This window comes from Benincasa hispida, chromosome 3 (genome assembly GCF_027475165.1).
Source record: "Benincasa hispida cultivar pf3 chromosome 3, pf3_genome.v1.1, whole genome shotgun sequence".
In the NCBI taxonomy this organism is placed as follows: Eukaryota; Viridiplantae; Streptophyta; class Magnoliopsida; order Cucurbitales; family Cucurbitaceae; genus Benincasa; species Benincasa hispida.
The window spans coordinates 63,599,693-63,617,871 of NC_143480.1; the positions used below are offsets into that span (position 1 = coordinate 63,599,693).

The following is an 18,179-nucleotide window of genomic DNA, read 5'->3' on the forward strand; positions in this document are numbered from 1 at the left end:
AATTTTTATTTACTATATTTCTTAATTTTGCTATACATTTACTATATTTCGTAATTTTGCTATACTTATATATTAATTTAATTTTTTAATTATATTTTTTTTCAATATTTAAATTTATATATTATTTTAATATTCAAATTTAATATTTTTAAAATGTAATTTAAATATATGTTTTCATTTTTTTTTATTTTCTTAATTTTTTCAGAGTAGTATACTTGAGTCAGGTGTGAGTTGAAATCATTTAAGACAATGACTCGAGTGAGAGATGACTTGTTGATCAAATTGGGCAACATTTGAAGGATAAATACACCTTTGTTATTGTACTTCGTTGTGGATCAAGATTTATTTGTTTTAGACGGTATAAACTTTTGGTAATTTTTCTTTCGATATTTAATCTATGATATATCTTCTTTCTTATATTATATTATTACAAAAAAAAAAAACAATAAATAGCTATTAAACATGTTTTTGTTTTTGTGTTTCTTTTTCTTTTTTTAAAGAAACAAAAATATGCAACTATTCATGATTCTAGTTATTAAAAAATAGGAAACGAGAAACAATAAATGAGAAATAGTAAAAAGGAATATTATCAAACAGGTCCTTGGTAACTTTCATGTTTCTCGTTTTCTGTTTTTAGTTTATAGTTTTTCTTATGAAGGTAAGTACTAGGAATGCAAGTGTTTGATAATTGTCTCAGTTTTTTGTTTTATAAATTAAAAAAAAATGTTTCTAAAATTGTGTAGATAATTCTACAATATACTCTAAAGTATCTCTCCTAAAAGTAGTTTATCTAAAGTATTCTAATACATAATGCTTCTAGAGATTAGGCTTTTGTTTGGACTAGGGCCAAATATTTAGGCCCATTTGGTAACAATTTGATTTTTATTTTTATTTTTGAAAATTAAGCCTATTTCATCCACATTTTTTATAAATAATTTGCAAGTTTCTTAAGTACAATAGTTGAATTCTTAACAAAATTCTAAAAACAAAAATAACTTTTTGGAAGCTACTTTTTTTTAATTTTCAAAACTTTGCCCGGTTTTCTAAACCATTATTGAAAATTAAATAACAAAGAAAGAAATTTGGAGGTGGAATATGTGTCTATAGGCTTAATTTTAAAAAATAAAAACTAAAAACAAAATTGTTACCAAATGGGGCCTTAGTACCCAAAATCGAGTTTATATTTCAACACAACCCCTTTAACAAAATGAGAATAATAAACTTTATATTGACGAAAACCAAAAGACAAAAAGACATCAGTAAATTTGACAAACCATTATATAGATGTCTATTTCAGATCATAAATAGATTTAATTAACCAACCTACTATATTGTACGTTTTACAAAATAATTGTGCTCCGAGCACTCTTACCAAATTCCATTTGATGTGTAGCCAGTGGCGGAGCCAGAAATTTTATATTGGGGGCACTATATGTACAAGTATAACAAAAATATTTATAAATGAATGTAAAAAAAGTATTCATAACTTCATATATTAACTAATTTATTACATTATAATTGCCCTCCATGAGTTTTCATGTTTTGAAATTGATCTTGCTCTGTACTTTTTGTTTGAAAAGATAGCAACATAAATAAAATGCAACATCTTTTGAAATGTTATATTCTAACTAATTCGAATATTCACTTAAACAAGTTGTATTAAATCATCTTGACTTTATATCAAAATTTTTAAGTGGAAAAGTATGATTTTGAGGCTGACAAGAACCTTTTTGTAAATATGTTATACGAATTTGATCTCGGATATTATAATTATAATCATAATTTTTTGTTCTTAGACCAAGATTTGCAAGTAGTTTTTTTTTTATTCATTTATGTATAAGATTGATTAGAATCAAATACATTTTTCTTCTCTGAAGATGATATCTTTATAGTTTCTATTATTGTTTTTCTTTTATAATATCTCTCCATATTAATTTTGAATTAACTATATAAAAGTGTTAACAATAAGAATACTACATTATATTATATAAATTTAAAGGCATAAAAACTCAAATTCTAAGAAGATTTTAAATCTTACTTATCGAGTTTGTATATCCAAACGAGTGACAGCAAATAATTCTCTTGGTTGAACTCTGAAATTAATTTAAAAAATCTATACGAGTAAATGTGAATACAAAAATAGCATGTAAACAAACAAAATATATAGTGTAATGTTAATATAAAATTAGGTGTAGAAAAATGAACGACACCTTTTTAATTGAATGTTCTTGAGATTGAAAAGTGAATTTCGAAAATATGGAAATTTTTTTTTATAAAATGCCCAGTCCTGTTGCTGATAAAAAAAAATGTTGTTTTATTATTTATTAAAAAATGACAAATTATTATATTCTAAAAGTAACATTATCTGACCTATTTTCCTTTATTATTCTTTACCTGAGTTGGGCTTTACAAGCCCATTAGAGATAAAAAAAAATCTGAGTAAAAACTCATACAGGTAAAATATTTTTCTTCTTTGAAGATGATACTTTTACAATTTCTATTGTTGTTTTTATTTTATAATATCTCTCCATATTAGTTTTGAATTAACACTATAAAAGTTTTAATAACAATATTAAATTCTATTATATAGATTTAAAGGCATAGAAACATAAAATCTAAGACGATCTTAAAACTTACCAGTCAAGTTCATATATCGAAATGAGTGATAGAAAATAATCCTCTTTCTTGAACTCTGAAATCAATTGTAAAATTCTATACGTGTAAATGTGAATATGAAAATAACATGGAAACAAAAAAACACATAAAAAGTATAATGTGAATATAAAAATTACGTGCCAAAAATGAACGTTACCTTTTTAATTGAATGTTTTTTAGATTGAAAAGTGAATTTCGAAAAGAATGGAAAAAGCTTATAAAATGCCCAGTCCTATTGCGGATAAAAAAGATATATTGTTTGATTATTTATTAAAAATCGACACATTATTATATTCTAAATATCACATTGTTTGACTTACTTTTCTTTATTATTCTTTACATAAGTTGGGCTTTTAGAGATGAAAAATCTGGTTAGAAACTCATAAAAAAATCTAAAATAAAATGTTCCAAACCGTAGGAGTTAAACCCCCGTTATGTTGCCAACTACACGTCAACAAACAAGCGCCATTCTTGTTAGTCAACTTTAACTTTCCCCCGGTTCCTACGTGGCTCCGCCCATATGTATAGCCCAAAGGAAAATTCATACACCTCTTTTAAAATATCTTTATGCAAGAAAGAATTATTAACAACAAATTGTACTAATGACCAACTACAAGAAGGAACCATTAACAGTTCAATAGAATATTTGAAGACTTTTATGAATTTCTTTCGAAATATCTGCTCGTTTATAAGTTTGATAGTTATAAAATATTTACAAAAGCAGACACGTTGATGATATAAATGTTTTATAGCCTTTAGTATAACTATGCAGAAATGTCACTAAAAGACATGTACTCTTCACAACATCTTCTACCACGACATGCCAAAAAAGAAACAAGAAAAAGAAAAGCTTTGAAATGTTTTCTATAGCATTTCTTGTGCAAAAAGTGCCCTGGAATGTTTTTATAGCATCTTTTTAGTGCTATAAAAAGGCTATAGAAAATCAATCATAACATTTTATTATGGCATAAGAAGTTTTTATACCAACATCATGCAATCATCAATCAAGTACTTGTAGCATTTTTTATAGCACTAGAAAAATGTTATGGAAAGTTACAGATTTTTAATTACAACGTTTCAAAATGTTATCGTATGTACTATTGATATATATAGATATCTATGGTAGCGGCATAAACATAAATCTAATTATTAATAAGATCTCTTATTTTCTTAATAATAGTGTCACAAATTCATTTATTTGGTCAATTATATGTCCATATTTAACAAATCCCAATAACTCAAAGAAAAAACATACAAATATAACAAATCCACATTTTTTTAATGTTAAGTTATAACATATTTTAAATAGGAACTAAACTATTTTAACTTGCAATGAGAAATTTTAAAAAAAAATATATATAGATCAAAAAATGAGAAAACTTCTAATCTTATTATCCATTTTTAAATAGTTCTAAAAATCCATATAAAAATGGGACCTTTGAAACATATTCTAAACTCATCCGTATAACAATATATCCATCTTCTCATTTTTCTCTCTTGAGCTCTTTATTCAATATCTCTTGTAGCACTCTTGAAGAAGTATTAGCGTTCACCTAAATCCAAAAACAAAAAGAAATTAAATGTTGCATATTCGCTAATTAAGGGTTAAAAATTAATTAAAACAACCAAGTAAAACTTCACTTTGAAATTAACTAAATTTTTACATGTATCCAGGAAAACTCCTTGAGAAGTTTTTTTTTTTTTTTGTCCTAATGTTTAGGGTAAGTTTAAGGTTAAATTACAAGTTGATTATTTTTGGGTTCGTATTTAGAGGCAGTTGTAAATATAACAGTCGAATCTAAAATATCAGTAGATATAACACAATGCAAGAGAATTTGTAGATATTGCAAAATTTAGAGTCTATCAGCGATAGAATCTATCACTAATAAGAGCTTATAAGTGATAGAGTCTAATCATTCAAGACCCGTTTGGTAACCATTTCATTTTTTATTTTTGGTTTTCGAAAAATTAAGCTTATTTCCTACCCTTTTCTTACAAATATTTGCATTTTTCTTAGGTACAATGGTTAAATTCTTAGCCAAATTCTAAAAAAAAAAACCAAGGTTTTAAAACCTACTTATTTTAGTTTTCAAATTTTGGCTTTATTTTTTAAACAATTGGTATGTAGATAACAAAGGAAGAAACTCGGAGGTGGAAATAGTGTCTATAGATTTAATTTTCAAAAACAGAAAACTAAAAATAAAATAGTTATCAAAGAGGGTATGAACGGTTAAACTTACCTGAAGGAGCAAGGTGAAGAAGAACCTCCCATCAAAAGATTGAAATGAAGATGCAGTCAAGAGAAGAAGCCCATCCTCCTCTAGAGAGAGGAGAATTTGTGAAAATGGAAGTTGTTTGAGGGTTTCTTTTGAGGCTATTTGAAGAAGTGCTTCAGTTTCACTTAGCAAATTCAAAGCACACAATGAACTCATCCATGGTGCCTTATTGTTTTTCCTTTTTTGCTTTTCTTCAAGAGTAGTGGAATTAATCTTTGTGACAAGGCCTTGCTTCCTTCTCCTTAACCCCTCCACTTGCTGTTGAAGCTCTGGAATGTACTTCAATGCCTTTGATATTGTGCTTGGATTACTCATTCTTTTCTGCCATAATCATTAGGTCTAAAAATTTATGGTGTGTTTAGATCGACTTTCGTAACAATATATAGTTTTCAGTAATAAATAAAAATCACTTTTGAAATAATCAAATTGATATAAATTCATTTTCAAAGCCCGCGTTTGGTAACAATTTGTATAAATATATGTTTGTTTCTCTTGATTCTACTATTATAGATTTCAACTTTTTTATTTTTTAAAGAAAAACTTGAATTCCTAGTAAAATTCTAAAAATAGAAACTATATTTTTTTAGTTTGCAAAATTTGATTTGAACTTTTAAAAATATTAGTAGAAAGTGGATAACAAAATAAAGAATTATCATGGATTACTCCTCCAATTGTCAATAATTGGTTTGGAAATTAAACCTCATAATTTTGTGAGTTTATCTAACAAAATGTAGGTTAAAAATCATTTTTGGTCATTTAACTTTCATAAAAATAACCACTTAGATTTTGCACTTTGATTTATAACGGTTTAGTTCTTGTACTTTCTAAATTATAATAATTTAGTCTTGCTTTATAAATTAAAAAGACCAAGTCATCATACGATGAAAATTAACAATTAAGCTTATGGTAAGACTTTTTATGATTCAACTAATTAAATCAGAACTTTATAAAAATTTAGAATCTAAATTGTTATAAATTTTGAAGCGTAGAGATTAAATTATTAGAAATTTAGGAGTATAGAGACTAAATCGTTACTAACTAAAAGTTCATGGATTAAATTGTTAATTCAAATGATTTTGAACCTAAAATTAAATTATGGAAAATATTAATTAAAATGGTTAATTTCACACATCCATATTTGATGGATATATGATGAAGGAAAACCTACCATTGGATTTGTAGAAGGAAGCAAACAACGGAGAGAGTAATAGAGAGAGTTGATCTTCCTTCGACGGTCGCGCTCGCTAGCATTGTGTTTAAGTTTCTTAGCAATGGCAGTGAGATCGTGGTTGACATTACCAGTACATCCACCGCCACGATGACCACCATCGCCGGCTGATGGGGGAGAACAGGCTTCTAGCTTAACATGTTGAGATGACTGCGGTGACGAGAACTGAATAAATGGCTCCAATCCGCCACCACTGCCGCAGTCTGTCCACTGGTTGCTGATCAGAGCATTCTCTGAAAGCCACCCACCGTGAGTTGTAAACGATGAAGGGATTGTGGCTAACATAGCTACCTTGAAAGTGGAAAGATGGGAAAAGAGACTTTATTTGGCTGTCTTTTGGGATTTTCTTAAGTTGCTGCAAACTTTAGGCAGCTAATACCAATATTTATAGAATGTGTAAAAATCTATTTGGTAAAAATGATGGTTAGGCAATATATATATATTTTGAGTAGCAATAAACTGTAACATCAACATTAATTTAATTTAAATGGAAATTTTTTCTTCAAGACACGTGAACTGTCTAGAATTTTTCAAATAATAAATTTGGATCAATGAAACAAAATGTCAAAGTTGACTTCTATATAAGTCGCTTGGTATACAATAAAAAATATCGACAAAAAAGTCAAATTAATATAATATCCTCAATTATTTGTTGACATTACATATCTTATCTTTAAATTTAGTTGGCAAGTTCAAATTTTGGGAAGTGGAAAATGACTATACAGGCCAAAGGAAATAAATTTGGAATAATGGGTAGGATATTCTTTCATTCTTCCTTGAATATTACATCACAAATAATTTCGTGGATTTAAGCCAATCCAATCATTATATTATGTTCATGTTAGTTGAATATATGTTATTACTGCAATGATCGATTTGAATTACAATTCGAGTAACTAAGAGTGCAAGTCGGTTAACACGACATAAGTAGTAAATGTTTGTCAGCTCTATGCGGCTAGTAATATTTGTAGGGGCACCATGAATAATAGTGGCAGATCCTGTGGCTATAAGAAATTGAAACTGAATGAGTAATAGTAAGCTAGCACTCGTTGAGGGTTCTCAAAACCAAATAAAATGTATGAAAGATGGCAATAGGACCGAGTCGAATCACAAAAGAGCACATGTTTAACTTCTCTAAAGAAAATTAGTCTATGTAACCAGATACTAAAGTTCGAGAAAGTTAGTTGGTAAGAGAGAGCGTGATAATAAGAGACCTCATTGATTAAGAGACTGTTAGGCTATTCATGGATTTGTTCATTGACTTATCCTAAGAATTTAGTTATCTAATTTACAGCCCAATTGACCGATCTGAACACAAGACAAACTCCCCAAATTCAATTAATTAGACACAGACACTCCAGTTAATTCTAAATTAACCAACAACTAGGGTATGATAACTTTCCATGCTCGTAAATTAGCCGCGTTAAATCAAGGGATTGGTTATGATGACTAATTAAACATGCCATGTTAAATTTTATCGTTTTTCTAATCCTAAGATTTGTTATGTCAAACAAGATGACCTTGAAAATGCCAAAGATTCGATCATAATGATAAACCCATCATGCATCCTTGAAACTCTGGTTACTAGATTTATCTTCCTAATTTGCTTCTTTAATCCCTAAAGAACTTATCATGCAAACTATGGGATTATGGAAAAATCCACAAAAACATACATATGAGCCAATCTTAGTGCTATTAATTCAATAAATCATGATAATTAGGAATCATGATATCAAGTAAATCAACAAACATACAACATTAACCGAGGAGTCGATTCAATTGAAAAATTGCATGCTCATAAAATTCAAATCAAGAATGAAAGAACACTTGCTTTCGAAGATATATTATCAATTTAATCACAATCCTCACACCATTACGATTGGAATACAACCAACTTCTGAATAGGAAAGTATCAACAAGGATCGACATGAGTTCAATTGGATACAATGAAAAGGGTAAAAAGTAATGCAAACTATCACAAATTGAGCTATAAAACCTTAGAGGGGACTTAAATTCTAATACTCTAAAATTGTAGAGAAAACGAAGCTTATGTAAAAGTTTGGCTTCAAAGCGTCGTGATGCTATAAAAAATTTGTCAGAAATACTCAAATCCACACGTATCCACTTTCCGTCGGAACTCGTAGCGTCGAGATGCTATGGGCAACGTCTTGACGGGACCTCCTTGGGACTGCAGGCTTGGTGCTTCCTTCAGATGTTCTTTTCGGCTTCAACTTCCTTTAAACTTAGATATAATTGGCGTTTTGCCTTTAAATTGTGTGAATCCTATAAAACAACATGATAAGCACGTAAAAACACAAAAATGAGTATTGAACTAGCTATAATTTTGGCCTTGGATAGCACTTTTTGTGTGCTATCATTGCCCTAACAATGGAGGACCTCACAGGACCTGTCATAGACACCAAGTATCATTCCAGGGAAACTTCTAGTTAGTCCACTACCTCTTCTTAAAGAATTTGAAGGTAGTCAATCTAGTGCTAGACTTGAGCCCTTTGTAGAAAAGTCTGAAAATCTTTCGATTAGTAAATTTCACGTGAGTATTGAAGAAACAAGAGGTGGTAATGTTGATCAAATATTTGATAATGTTTCTAATATTGAGATTATTGTTAAACCTCATGTCTCTTTTGATGTTGTTGTTTATAGTATTGCTCTACTGAAAATGTTGCCTCAACTTAAATTGTTGTTGAATCTGTTGTTCCAAGTGAAAATAATGAAAATCTAATTTTCGTGAATGTTGTCTATAGCTCTCGAAAAGAGCTATTTATATGTCTTTAATCTAGCTTGCTTGTTATGTATAATGTGTTTAAATGTCTATTTTGTAGGAATATGAGCAAAGCATGCATTTCAGAGTGTTACGTGTTGTCTAGGGTTGATTTGGATCTATCAGAAGTGAAATTGACGACCCAAGGCTTCAGAGGATGTGAAAAGACGAAAATACCCTTGAGGCTGGTGGAGTGGCGCCATGCACGGCTGTAATGACCCAACCTTTCGAGTACTCAAAATAAGGGCCCTTACGACATAATGCACATTCCCATTCAAACATTTTAACCGTCATAACACAAATAAAATGAAAACATAAATAACTATTATTAACTGAAATATTAATTTAATAATTAAACCAATAACCAAAACATTTAGTTGGGATCCTAGATAAAATGTTTACAAAGAAAATGATCGAAACCAAATCAGTGAAAAACATGTCATCTAACAATGTGCTTAAATGAAAAGAACGACCATGAAAAAAGAACATGTGCAGAAGCGTTTTCTAATGTCTCCATATGGCTTTATCACGAGTCCCATCTGTCTCTCACCCGTCCATTTCTATCATTGTCTGAGAGAAAAACATAAAAGAGGAAAAGATGTGTATAACAATACACAATAAGTGACCCGCTACTGGATCCTTTAGATTACCTGTTAGCTAGTTTATCTAGGCATCGGTGAACAACCTTCTCAATTCTGTCATAGTGGTCCCAAAGGGCCACCTATAAGTCATAAATGTGATCTTGAAGAAACACGCATCATTCATAATGTGTAACCTGAAGGTACACAAATCAGTCGTAGACATGAACCCAAAGAAACTTGCATCAGTCATAACGTGTAACCCAAAGGTATAGAAATCAGTCATAAACATGAACACAAAGGAACATGCATCAGTCATAGTGTGTAGCTTGAAGGTACATGAATCAGTCATAAATGTGCACATATACAGTCAAAAGTGTACACTTGCCCAAATAAGAAAAGCTAACAAGAACCCTATAACTTAACATGCATCAGTTTTCACATAACTCATGTGTTGTGTTTTATAGTTGTTTATCTTAATGGTAAAATTTTTAGTATATCCTCAATCAACAGTACATTCATCATGGTTGAAACAGTCCAATCCAATCAATCGATGCCATTAAATCACGTGTTCAATCAGTCATAAATTATCTACCCAAACAGTCTAGAATAAATAGTCAAATCAATCTTAATAATCGCAAGAAATAGTCCAAATAATCTTAAGTAAACAACCCAACTGGTAGGGACTACTGGTTGGAAGGCGAACAAGTAGGAAGTCACTATCAAATTGCAAGTCCAAATATTGTTCTCCAAGCAAACAATCGGTAACCAACTAAAGAATGCGAATAGAACCTACAACACAACACCCAATTTTTTAACCAATCCAAAAGAGCCCAAATTTCATTGATTAATTCCAACCACTCTAGATAAGTTACTCGAAGTGAAACATGATCAACAACTACTCCCATAATTTCATAAAATCTCCACTAAAACATATTTTAAATTCCAATGGATAACATCTAATTTCCTTCCAAAAAAACTCCAAATTCCAACCTTTGGGTTCAGAAGATTTTAGGCCAAGAATTTGATGGACATTCAAGAATTTCAATAAAATCCCCCATTTATAAGTAAAACCCCAAAACACAACCCAAATAACCGTCAAAAGGTCCAACACCTTGAATGCTGATAAAAAATCACCAAAATTATCACTCTTCAACGTTGTTGGACAACGTCTTAAAAATCTCCCAAAACTTCAATCCAAAACTGAAATGCAGTGGTTAACAACAAATTGGACAAAAAATTAATGGGTATTCAAGATAATCCAAAAAAAAAAAAAAATCGGGGGGAGGGGGGGGGGGGTGTTCACAACATTCATTCGGGAGAGGGGAAAGAATTTTCTTTTTTTATTATTATTTTATTTTTTTACTTCGAAACTTATATATATATATATATATAATTTTTTTAATCTTTTTCCGTTTCCCTTTTTTCTTCCTAAACCAAATCCAAATAATTCCAAATTTTAATAAAATTCTATCTGAAATTATTTTAAATCTTCCATCTACAAAATAAATTGAATTATCTTAAAAATAATCAATCTCCATTTGCAAGCCAAATTAAATCCTAATTAATTCAAGGTAATCAAATTGAATTTTACTTAGCCAAATACTTAAATCTAAAATTTCTATTTATCCAAATAGTCAGAAATAAAATAGTACTTAATCACATAATAAAAGTCAGAGTGTTATATTCTTCCCCCTTAAGAAACTTTCGTCCTCGAAAGTTTTAATCTTGAAAAAGCTCGAGATATTATGACCTCATCTCATCCTCTCGTTCCCATGTTGCTTCCTCGAACGGATGATTCTACAAAAGAACCTTTACCAATAATATGTCTTTGTTGCGCAAAACTTGACTTCCTTGGCCAGGATTTGAATAGGCTTCTCTTCGTAACTCAGATTCTCACACAATTATAGAGGCTCATAATCCACAATATGAGACAAATTCGTACATCCCGAACATGGAAACATGAAAAATGTTGTGAACTACAGAAAGAGACGATGGCAAGACCAGTCTATAAGCTACAGGACCAGTCTATTCCAGGATCTCAAATGGCCCAATGAAACGAAGGCTCAACTTACCTTTCCTGCCAAACCTCAACACTCAATTCATAGGTGCCACTTTTAAAAAAATACATTATCACATACCTTAAACTCCAAATCTTTATGCCTAATATTAGCGTAACTCTTCTGCCTACTTTGAGCTGTCAACATTTAGGCTCTAATTTTCTGTATCGCCTTATTGGTGGTCTACACTAATTTCGCACCTAATAATTTCCGTTGACCAACCTTGTCCCAATAAACAAGAGACCTGCAGCTCCTCCCATACAAGGCCTCAAATGGCGTCATGCCAATGGTAGCCTAGTAACTTTTATTATAAGTGAACTCCATCAAGTGCAAGTGGGAATCCCAACTCCCTGAAAACTTCAGCGCACATGCACGTAATATAACCTCCAAGGTTTGATACAAACACTCAGTTTAACTATCAGTCTGTGGGTAAAAAAGTCGTATTGAAATCCAAACGAGTACCCAATGCAGTCTGAAGGCTCTTCAAAAAGTTGGATATAAAACAAGGGTCCCTATCAAACACGATGGACACCGACACTCCGTGCAATCTCACTTCATCTTTCATATACAATTCTGCCCACCTATTCATTAAATATGTAGACTTACCTTGAATAAAAATCAAGGTGTTACAATGAAATTGTGTGCTACCCCAAAAGGCAAAATACACAATCAGGTGAGAGTGTTGCGACGCTACCTTTAAGTGCCACGATGCTTCAGAGATTGATGGAAGATCAAAGCGCCCACGCGCTACATTGCACACCCCAACCACCCCCCTCTCTGCACTACGAAAAAGAGTAGAGTGCCACGACACTATCTTGTGACACGACGACACTACCTCAAGTTTTATAATTACCTCTTCGATTTTTCTAGGGTCCTTACGCTGAAATTGATTGAGGCAGAAGTGGAGCCTAATTTTCTTCTTCTTCTTGTATCTTTCAAACTTCATGAGGTTAGATTTTTAATTTCTTTTGGGTTGTAATCATGGATTTCAGCTCTATGCTCTACTCTTTGTCTATTGATTGTAGAGGTATGTAGTTTTTTATCTAGCTAAGGAGCAAGAATCTATGTATTTTCTTGAGATTTCTTGTTGAATAAACTTGGCATATTGTTTTTTTGTCTTCTTTGAATCTTCTTTAAGTTTTAAATGCAGGTTGTGTTTGCTATTCCCTCATAGATGTGTATCGCCCTTGCTAATCGATTTATAGTTTCGTCATGATCGCCCCTTGAATGTCTAGATATAGTCACCTAAATAGCAATTAGTTAATCATGTGTTCTATATCTAATCAAGAATGCATGCTTTAACTAAGCGCTTCTTTGTGAATCGACTCGAACTTGCCACTTTTAATACGCCTTTATAGTAATAATAGTAAACTTTGGTACTATAAATTTCATTTGATCAGTAGAGGTTTGCAGGCAACAATAAATCTCTCCTATCAAATTGGTGTCGTTGTCGGGGAAGCCAGTTTATTTTTCGTTCATAGATTTCTAGTTAGAGTGTTTCTTTTGCTTTTGATTTCTTTTCTTTTCTTTGTGTTAGTGTTCTAAGAGTGACTTTAGAGATCAACTTTCTTAGTTATCTTATTTGGTTAGTCAAATGGTAATAGGGAGATTGCAGCACGTTCAAACATATAGGATATGCTCATTCGCGGGCCATCCTAAGCAAGCATGTTCAAGATTACAGTGGAGCCTGATGCCACAGACTACTCCATGGGAGAGTTTCCTAGCCAACTGTGTGATGATTTCCATTATCGACCTAGATGGGAAGAGTTCTTTGGCTACGAAAGCCAAGGATGCGACTACAGTTACTACCATTCACATTCCGCCACATCTGATGTGTTAATGAAGGTATGTCATTAGAAGATGTGATGAATAGATTACTGATAACAATCTTCTTTTCAAGGAGGAGATTTTGTACTTTCAAAAGAAGAGTCTTCGTCCCTAGATGAAGGTTTGAATGACTTTCAGAGTTTGAGAGATGTAGTCCATCAATTTGCTGAATCAGTTGAGAGAGGATACAAATCCTACCACTCACAACCTACTGACACTATCGAGGCGTGTGGTTATGAGATAATCTATATCAATACTATGGGAAAGCAAGAAGATAGCATGCCATGCCCGAAACAAGTAATTGAGGTAGAAGAAAAACCTGAGCCTACACCTAATGAATCCTAGGTGATAGATTTAGAGGTTGAAAGACCTTACCCTATTCCATCGTCTAGTATTTTGTACATTTATGAGTTTTCTTCTTTCTGTAATTAAGAGACAGTTATTGAGTCTTTTATTTCTCTAGGCTCGATCAAGCCACTTGAATCTTTTGATTCTTTATTTTTTTTTCCTTTTCTGAAGAATATTAAAAAAAATTCAAATTCGACCTATCTAGTTCTCTTTAAAAGATGAGAAGCTTTATAGCCTTACCGGGTTATATCGACTATCCAAGATGGGATTATAGAAATACGAAACTTTATTTGTGCCCTGACAAGGAATAGGTCACATCGAGCAACCGACGTTAAAATTTTCCCTTCTAAAGGGAGCCAAATGAAAAATTTTACTACTTTCTTTATTGCTTTCTATATTAATTTCTTTTTTTTTTTTCCTTTTGTAGAGAACCTCTAAAAAGAGGAAGAGATCACTTAAAGCATGCGAGCCCTTTATGACACCTCAAAGTGTTGGGATTTGTGTTCTAAATCTCATGATTCTCATAGTATGTAAACTGTATATACAAATTATGTATTTAATAAAATAAGGAGTTATTTTATTTGACATTTAGATTGCATTAACTCAGCCCAATAAACTAAGATCCAAGGTTATTTTATGTAACTTGAACAGTATGTAGTAGACATATGGGTGGATCATGTTCAAGTAATAACTTAAAAGGCTGGTAGTATATGGATAAGGTTGGGTGCCCTATCCTGCTGAAACTATAGATATGACCCACTTTATAAATGTTACAGAGTTGTAAATGTTACAAATGATGTGATCCAAATCGTTCATGTAGAGATATGCGAGTGAGAGTATCGTGTACAAAGAGTTTGTATAAGATCGGACCACAAAATGATTAATCTCTATTTATAACATCATTGATTAAAGTGATTAAAATTTCATAGGATGACCATTAATAACTCAACCTCAATCTTGAGTGAGTTAGAGTTATGAACTCCTGTTTATGAGGACAGTCCTTTGATTTGTATAGGTGAGAGTGACAAGTTTTGCTGACTCAATAAGTCTACCATTTTGGAGATTTATCTTAGTAAACAGTTGGGAACATAGCTATATAAGATGGAACTCACTCCTTCCCGTTTTTTAGTGAGTAGATGAATTGCTCCCTTAAGGGCTAATTTCGGGTCTTGAACAATAAGGCCTTACCCTCTAATTGGCCAGAGAGGGATTTAGTTTATAGTTACACTATAAATCGACTGTTGATTAGAGAGACCTGTGGTATTTAAATAGTAAGAGGTAATTACAAGGGTAAAATAGTAATTTGACCCAACTGTAGTTATGAGCAGTTTGTGAATGGTTGACTTACTGGTAATGGTTATATCCATAGACACATAAATATATCTACAGTGCAAAGAGTGCAGTTGTGCGTCTTTAGTGAAATGACCCACAGTTAATGAATATTGACTAAATTAATTAAAGAGATTAATTAATTAATCTAGTATAATTAGAACTTTTAATATGTAGGTCCATTAGGTTCCCTTGCTAGCTCACTAAGGATAAAACAAGAATAATGTTGTTTTGGATTAATTTGAATTGTTCAAATTAAATAAAGGAATAATATGAGATGAAATTAATATGATGTATATGGATACATTATAATATAAGTTAATTTTTGAATAAGATTAAAAATTGAACTTTACAGTATAATATATATATATATATACACACCTGAATAAGATTCAAATGTTAATCATATGAATGAGATTCATATAAAACTATAGGTTACGAGAGAAATATGCATTTTAATATGATTCAAATGCATGATTAAATATATGATATTTAAATTAATTAATTAAGTATATTAGATATAATTTAATATAATATAAATTAAATAATATTAACTCCCATTGCAGGGGAGTTATTTTGTACATTAGTGAGGACTTTTTGTAACTTAACCCCCTCCCTACTCCTCATATCTCTTTCATCAATAGGGTTGATTCGTGATTGGTTATTGGAACGTACTGCAAAAAGATAATCTTTCTCAATTCTCTCGAAGAAGATCTCTCACTTTTAATAAAATTTTGTAGAATTATTTCTTTGTAAAATCATCTTTCCCTTATCCAAAAGGTTGGATCCCACCATCCGGTTTTTTTTCTTGAGGATAGCAAGGCAACACTAGTGGTAGTGTCTCGTTGGATCTTGTTCAAGGGGCAAGTTTGATGTATGTAGGAGTTCATACGGAACGAGATTACATTGAAGATGGTATTCAAAGGTAGGTTTCTTTCTCCTTGTAAAAACATGCTTTATATGTTTATCATGTACTGTTTACATTTTTTCTCTGTTTTTCTTGATTTTCCAAAACTAAATTCAATTGCACACGCATTCACACGCTTTCACATTGGGATTCAATCCCTTCACAAATATTGTGAATGGAAACACTCACAAGAGAAGTTTTTTGTTCTCTTGTTTTTTATTTTCATTGGGCTTTTATTGGAGATACATTGGGGACAATGCATCGATTTAGGTTAGGGGTGGTGGTTATATATGCATGTCTGAAAATTCATTAAGAACCTGAGCTCGGACTTTGTGGATCATTGATGATATGTTATTGTGATGCATGTAATGTGAAGATGACTTTCTGTGATAAGCTTTAGATAACTACTATTCACATTGTTTAGTATTCACAAAAATGTATGCATGATTTTGGGCTAAATTGAAAAGTTTTTCTTGATTCCCTTGCATTTCTTGTTTAGGATCATGATTGCTTATGATTGGGTTATTTGGTCCATAGGCTTGTTCTTATTCCGAAAGGCTTAGGTGATAGTCATTAAGATTTCTCAAACTCAACCTAGTAATGCCTGATTAGATTTTTTTTTTTTTTTTTTTTTTTTTGAACTCTTGTTGTAGAGTAAATGCCACTTAAATAAAGAAAGTTGTGAAAAGGCAAGCTTGTTGTAGAGTAAAATAAAGTTTGTAAGTTATTGTTGAAGGAGATTACTCCTCTTTCTTAGGGATATGATTAACCTAGGGTGACTATGACACCTTTAGTGTTCCTTTGTGCTAAAGTATCCTGGATAAATGAGTAAGCTTCAGTGCCTTTAAGGAGATGTTGTTTGTAGTTCGATGTATTTCACATAACTCGTGTGGATAAGCCAAAATGAAGGTAACGTAATTGGCTAAGCACACACACACGCAAGAGATAGAGAATCAGATTTAAATTTCGTAATTGAGTCCATGCATTTGAATGATTCTTTCCTAATGAACTTTTTTGTTATCTTTAGCCTTGAGATTAGAGTCACTCATTTGCAACATAAGATTCATCGCTATATTTTGTTTGCCTTGCTCGAGTACGAGTTAAGTTTATGTTATGGGTGTTTGATCTCTCTCGAAAAGAGCTATTTATATGTCTTTAATCTATCTTGTTTATTATGTATAATGTGTTTAAATGTATTTTGTAGGAATTCGAGCCAATGATGCATTTTAGAGTGTTATGTACCATTCAAGGTTGATTTGGAGCTATCGAAAATGAAATCAAGGACTTGAGGCTTCAAAGGAAATGAAAAGATGAAAATGCCTCTGAGGCTGGCACAGCACCGCCATGCACGAAGATATGTGTTGCCCCAAAAGGCAGAATGCACAATCAGGCGAGAGTGCCATGGCGCTCTAGAGATTGACAGAAGATCGAAACGCCTACATGTGCAAGCGCAGCACGCGAGAACCGCTACATGGCCCAACAACACTACCCTCTTGGGCACACTAGGACAAAAGGGTAGACTACCGTGACGTTATCCTGTGGTGTCGCGACACTACCTTAAATTTTAAAAATGCCTCCTTAATTTTTCTACGGCTTTTATGCTGAAATCGATAGAGGCCAAATTGCAGCCTAATTTTCTTTTTCTTCTTCTTCTTCTATCTTTCCAACTTCATTAGGTTAAATTTTTAATTTCATTTATTTTGTAATCATGGATTGGAGCTCTCTCTTTTACTCTTCGTCTATGTATTGTAGAGATATGTAGTATTTATCTAGTTAGGGAGCAAGAACCTGTGTATTTTCTTAAGATTTCTTGTTGAATGAATTTTTCATATTGTTTAATGTATTCTTTGAATCTTCTTTATGCAAGCAACAGTAAATCTCTTTCATCAGTTGTCTTGTCTTAAAATGTAGAAAGTGTTGATTCTTCTATGTTGAGCCAACTGAAACCATCGCTCGTGATGATGTTGAGATTGATCCTTAAGAAATTGTTGAACCTCTTGATGAAATATAAAAGAGGGGAGAAGAAAAGAGAGACCAACACACAATTTACGTGGAAACCCTAGAATAGGGAGAAAAACGACAATACAGTCCTTTTTCTTATTATTGAATTGATACACTGAATACAAGGGAACGAGATGAATAAATACACAATAGAGAGCCCTAGGGTGGAAGACAATTACAAAAATACCCCT

The 18,179-nt window shown here is 31.7% G+C and overlaps 1 protein-coding gene across 1 annotated transcript; it reads right to left on the bottom strand.

Moving 5' to 3' along the window:
* Positions 1-3,820: 3,820 nt before the first annotated feature.
* LOC120073644 (transcription factor bHLH101-like) lies at positions 3,821-6,565 on the bottom strand. Its single transcript, XM_039026449.2, has 3 exons — positions 6,100-6,565; positions 4,896-5,252; positions 3,821-4,208 (listed from the first exon to the last, which is right to left on the bottom strand). Exons 1-3 carry the CDS (start codon positions 6,442-6,444, stop codon positions 4,140-4,142), a joined length of 771 nt encoding a protein of 256 aa, XP_038882377.2. The 5' UTR covers positions 6,445-6,565; the 3' UTR covers positions 3,821-4,139.
* Positions 6,566-18,179: the final 11,614 nt, after the last annotated feature.

Excerpts from the sequence above, each read along its gene's own strand:
- LOC120073644 (XM_039026449.2), bottom strand. The coding sequence starts at position 6,444 with ATGTTAGCCACAATCCCTTCATCGTTTACAACTCACGGTGGGTGGCTT. Across the intron at positions 5,253-6,099 it reads TTCCTTCTACAAATCCAATG|AAAAGAATGAGTAATCCAAG; the intron begins GTAGGTTTTCCT and ends TGATTATGGCAG. Across the intron at positions 4,209-4,895 it reads TCTTCACCTTGCTCCTTCAG|GTGAACGCTAATACTTCTTC; the intron begins GTAAGTTTAACC and ends TTTTGGATTTAG.